At 43.6% G+C, this 5,811-nt stretch overlaps 1 protein-coding gene across 3 annotated transcripts in view; it reads right to left on the bottom strand.

The window, feature by feature from the left end:
• SRGAP3 (SLIT-ROBO Rho GTPase activating protein 3) overlaps positions 1–5,811 on the bottom strand; it is a 247,979-nt gene that overhangs the window by 15,830 nt on the left and 226,338 nt on the right. For all 3 annotated transcript variants that reach the window (XM_019504684.1, XM_019504685.1, XM_019504686.1), the window contains exons 16-18: positions 4,342–4,447; positions 3,880–4,107; positions 1,873–1,952 (exon numbers count right to left, since the gene is read on the bottom strand). In XM_019504684.1, coding sequence (XP_019360229.1) covers positions 1,873–1,952; positions 3,880–4,107; positions 4,342–4,447 — 414 coding nt within the window. The remainder of the gene's footprint in view (positions 1–1,872; positions 1,953–3,879; positions 4,108–4,341; positions 4,448–5,811) is intronic.

Genomic DNA, 5,811 nt, shown 5'->3' with positions numbered 1-5,811 from the left:
GCGTGGAGAAGAGAAAGGGAGCATGTAAATTTCTAAAATAAAGCTACTCCTCTTCTCCACACATGCATCACAGTTAATCACCCAGAAACTCCAATCAGAACTATTAATGTGACCATTCAAGCATAAAATTGGCTAAATGGCAGCTTGCTTTCCTTCACCTTTTAGTCACATTAGCGCCTGCTTGTTGGTAACACTGACAAATGTAACCTGCTTTCTTCCTTAAAAATTCATCTTCAATCATGTGAATGATCATCTTCTCCCCCCTGCTTTTGTACTGTCATCTTACAGCACAACAATTAGGGCCACTTATGCTGTCCCCACGTCAAGTGTCAGAAAGGCACTGGGGTTTCTTCAGCAGCAGCAGAAATGAATGGAAATAATGGCCATAAAGAAAGCAGACAACAGGCGTGCAGAACCACGCATCATACAGGGTTTTAAAGTGCACTTCCATTCTGCAAAGTAACTCTACGAAAACGGCATCAGCAGGTTCTGGGTTTATTGTCTCTCAGTAATGCCAGGTCATATTTTCTTCGCTTACCATTTCTTTCTTTCCCTAATGGCCAGAGCTGCAAATTCAATCTAGGACATAGAAATCAAACTAGTTTCATAGATTTCATAGACATTAGGGCTGCAAGGGACCTCGGAAGATCATTGAGTCCAGCCCCCCGCCCAAAGGGCAGAAAGTCAGCTGGGGTCATAGGATCCCAGCAAGATAAGCATCCAATTTGCTCTTGAAAGTGTTCAGTGTAGGTGCTTGAACCACCTCCGATGGCAGGCTGTTCCAGACCTTGGGGCCTCGGACAGTAAAGAAATTCTTCCTTATGTCCAGCCTTGTAGTAGTTTATGACCGTTTGACCTCGTCATCACTTGGGGCGCTCTGGTGAACAATCATTCCCCCAGATCCTGGTGGTCACCCCTGATAAATTTATAGGAGGCCACCAGATCACCCTGAGCCTGCGCTTTTCTAGGCTAAAGAGCCCCATGGCTCTCAGCCTGTCATTGTAAGGTCTGCTTTCCTAACCTCTGATCATGCGTGTGGCTCTTCTCTGGACTCTCTCAAGCTTCTCCACATCCTTTTTGAATTGTGGAGCCCAAAACTGGATGCAGTACTCCAGCTGTGGCCTCACCAAGGCCGAGTACAGGCGGAGAAGGACATCTTAGGATTTGCTTGAGAAGCATCTATGGATGCAAGCCAGTGTTTTGGTCGCAATTAGTTCCTTCTGGTCTGCACATAACATTCTGTGATGAAACTTTTCCAGGCCAAGCTTGGTCCTTAAAATCACCCATGAAATGCTTTTGCCATCAGCATGTGTTGCACAGATTCTACTGAGAGCAAAACTAGACTCTACACGTGGAATTTAGTTAATAATGTGCTGTTGCCACAGAATCTGGCTCAGGCTCTGGTGGCTGGGTCAGCTCCACCTGTCTCTCACTTTCACACACCCAGGTCCTCATTGCTCTTGCCCAAATCACGCATAAAACTGTGACAGTGACTGTTGGATCAAGACAAGGACAAATGCCAAAAGTGTCCCTTTAATTCCAAATGAAAAAGAAAAAGAGAGAACTGTTGCGACTACTGGAAGCACAAGGAGCAATTTTAAATGCATTCTTTTCAAGATAACACTGTGGAAGGAGATTGAAATTAAGCCTTTGCCCTAGTGCACACCCTATGGTCTATGCTGATTGGATCCCTATATAAGGAGTGCTTATCAACAGGCACATGCACTGTCAAACATACCAACATCTTCTGCCCCAAATGGCCACATGTTAGTCCAGGCTTATTTGATTAGAAGGAAAATACACACTTCTTTCCCACACACACAGCTCTTCCCAGGCAGGCTCAATTTTCTGCTGTTTATGTCTACCACTTACCATCGTCACTGGTGTGCGGCTCCGTGCCGTTGTCATGGTCTGCTTCGTCGATGGTGCCTGGCTCGCTGTGGGGGCTGTCGCTAACATGAAACATTGTGGGGAGGGAATGAAGAAAGATATATATGTAACATTAAGAAAAGAATTAAAATTCTCCTGCCAGGCTATGCAGTAAGGAAATATGTTCTTGAGATGAAATGCTAGCCCTACTGACATCTAGGTGGAGTTTTGCCTTCGACTTCAATGGGACACAGGATTTTCCACCCTTCATTGCCATGTTTGGTTTAAATCAAGGCAGATCTCAGAACCTGCTCTCAGAACTGGACCAGTTCACACTGTGACCTCTTCTTTCCTACTGTCCTGCACCTTCTGTTGCTCTCTACTCCTGTGCAAAGTGATGCCAAATTAGAACGTTCCACGCTCGCCCACACACAAAGAGCAGCATTTTACATGCCTTTTGTGCAAGCCGTCACGGGGACACGTAGTACAACGAAGGGATGAAACAGGCTCACAGAGCCTTCCAGTCACATCAAGCTTGCAACTGAGATGGTTATAAAACACCAGCCTGGAAACACTCCAATTTGAACACAAGTTTTGGAGTCTCAAATACACCCAAATTCCTAGGTATCATGTTATGCAGTTCTCATCTGAGCCTGTCTCTATGTCCTAAAGTTACCCCTTTATTGTAAACATTAAAGGACAATTTGTACAGTAGAAAATGAACTCTTGCCCATTTAACCCATTTCCAGTATTCAAGAACATCAGATGCCATTGTCCTTACTCAGTAAAAATCCAGTTTGATGGAACTGTTCCTCTAACAAGGCAGAAGAACCTAACAGCACCCAGAGCAAAGGTACCAAGCCAGACACTGGATGAGGACATTTATCCAGTGGGAGCACTGTCTAAATACAGACTGAGAGAGCAAAGAACTATATGAGTTTGTTCAACATACTTAGCAACTTGTCTATATTACAAGGATCACGCCCCATAGCTAACAGAGACCTGCTGATAAGACCCCTCATGCGGACACAGCACTTCTGTCATTCAAGGGAGCTGGTACAACTCTAGTAGTGGAAAAACTCTTTCTGCCAACAGAGGTATCTGCACCACAAGGCCTGGCTCCCTTAGCCCATCTAATATAGTTAATGTAATTAAAGCAGCAGAAGCTCTATAGCTCTGGGGCCAAGCCTTAGGTCAAGAGAAATATAGTTCCAGTTGGCCTAATACCCAGGTTGTTTTGGGTTTTTTTTATTAACAAGCTTCAATAAGTCTTAGGTGAATGGATTTTTGTTAAGTTCCACTGTACAGATGTTTAAGGGAAAAATACTTTCTTCTGAAGTGTTTGCAGATCTTTATAGCACTGAACTCTTATGCCAGAGAACCAGTAAAGGAAACTGACTAGAAACATGGTGAAACAGACTTGCCTTTTTCACCAGCAAAGTCAACAGGAATGAAATGCACCACCCAGATGTATTACTAAAGATAAAGACATTAGGTTGGTGGAATTATCTTAAGTTTATCAATTAAAGTATTTGTACCAAGGTAAGGGCACAGTCAGCATGGCATACAGCAAGGTCCTCAGTTGCTATAGACCCCTGTGGCACTATTGAAATTGATGTAGCTACATCAAACGTACACCATCTGAGAATCTCACTCACTAAGTTTGTGAAAGAAGTAAGTATTGTTGGCAAAAAGGAACCAAACCATTCTAGCTTAGGGTTTACCCGAGTTCTGGGGATTAGACCCAAAAGTCCGGATTCCCGCCCCCAGGCTCTCAAGTAGTCATCCTTACAAGTCATTTCCCTGAAATCGCACAACCTAAATTAACCATTTTTTTCTCCCAGAAGCATGTGGTAGCCCTGCTGTCCATCCCAGCCCCACAGCCTCACCCTTCATTTACAGTGGAAGTGGACCAAGCTACGAAGGAGGTGTGGCCTTGTTAAGAAGATAAAAGTCACTTATAACTCATAAAGTGGTTAAACTCCCTTATTTTGATTACCCATTCCTTACCAGTACTCTTCTCCACCAGTCATGCATTTCTCATACACAGGTCCCTCCAGCTCCCTATGGCTGGGGAAGATGCCCTCATGATTGACAATGATGGTTTTTATAACCTCATTGACATGAGCCTGGCAGGAGACTGGATCCTGCCCGTCTGGAATATGCATCAAAGTTGGTCCAAAGCAGATGGCCAGGTTGTAGGGATCCATCATGTTCTCATCGCTGTACTGTGACAAGCTGCAAACACAAGCATCCCACAAGTAAAGCACTAAGCTTGTCTACTGTTAGCTCAAAAAAATTCTCAGCACAAAAATAGCACTGCACAGAGAGTGCCATCAGCCACAGCCAGGAAACACAATAGATAGAGGAAACAGACAACCACCAAAGTACCAGACAATCTTGGACATGACGGGCTCTGAAAAACAGAGGAACGAGCTATTCAGGTAAACAGGAACAGATAAACAGACTCACTGATTGAGGAATGCAAAGAGATATCTCATGACGACAATGACAGCTCGGGACAGGGTTATGATGATTTGCTGGATCTGGTGAACTCTTTCGGCAGGGTTCTCGATTTCTGGAACACAAGAACACAGGGTGGACCTCATGGCTGGACACTGACCTAAAGGCATCTAGTCACTATCAATGCAAGAAGGCACGGACTACTGTTCAGAATGAGTAGCCCGGCATGTAAGGGAAACAATACACATTTCGAGATTTGATTTATGATTTAACACTAAAGGAAGAAATATAGAATCACATGTCAAACCTACCTGACAAAACTGTGAAGCCATGTGTGTATATTAGTGCCGAGAAGGCTAGAAGGGGCCATTCAATCATGTAGACGGTCTAACTGTACGTCATGGGGTGTTTGGGTTAAACTTAATGGCCTGTGTCAAACTCAACCATTCTACTTAGGCCAACTATTTCAGTTCTCAAAAAACATAATATATGCTCCAGGTGAGGAATAAATTCTTCAGAGATTTGAAACTGAAGATATTTCACCGACTATATTTTTGTTCTCAGTATTTACCCATTTGGAGACATATTTCCCACTTCCCAAGAGAACATCCTATAACCACCCAGCTCAGAAGACATCAGGAGTATCTGTTGAAGCTGGCACACCAGACAGTCAAAAATGCCAGACCCTGAGTCCACAAGTCAAGCAAGCAAGAGAGCATAGCTGTAGCTCAACAAAGTGCCATTCCCTCAGGGGAACGTAGCATTGAGTCGAGCTTCCTGATGCCAGAGTTACAGCTATGATTTTTTTTAACCAATAATTGTCTAATGTAAGAAAAAAAAAGAAAAGAAATCCTGGCAAAAAAAATTCTCTCAGAATTTTCCTTTCTTTGAAGGAAACATTTTATTCTATCTCTATTTGTTATCATTTGCTACGATCTTTTTCCCTCTCAGACTCCTTTTCTTTTCTACTTTTTTTTTTGAAACCCAGAGGAACAAAAGTGCCACAACAATTCAAACATTTCCCTGCAAAGTGTTTGAATGAAATGTCACAGAGATGTCAATGGCCACAGTCGCCACAAATCACATAAGTGGGATACTCCAACAAGTCCTGCTGAATGAACCCCTACAAGCAGGATGCCTTTTCTTTCTGATTTTCGATCACGTGCATTTGAGAGACGTTTCCAATGAAAACTCAGCTTCCAGCTAAGCAGAAGTGACAAGCAGCCTTTTGCATGTTACAAGAGTTCTTCTTTCTTATCACAAAAACAATGAATTACACGGCACTGCAACATACACAACCCCATCTCACAGCAATTCATCCCACACTTCCTAGAGCCCGGGGAAATCAAACTGGCTTTCAGTCATACAGCAGCAGAGGGACAAGAGAGCTCGCTCAGATGAGCTCACCTTTCTACCTTGGGTAATAGGGTGGGGTAGAACAGTTTGAAAAGGGCTTCAACATCTCACAGCAGGAACAGC

This window comes from Gavialis gangeticus, unplaced genomic scaffold, assembly GCF_001723915.1.
Source record: "Gavialis gangeticus isolate Ggan-Ray unplaced genomic scaffold, GavGan_comp1, whole genome shotgun sequence".
Taxonomy (NCBI): domain Eukaryota; kingdom Metazoa; phylum Chordata; order Crocodylia; family Gavialidae; genus Gavialis; species Gavialis gangeticus.
This window is presented reverse-complemented; position numbering and strand designations above follow the sequence as displayed.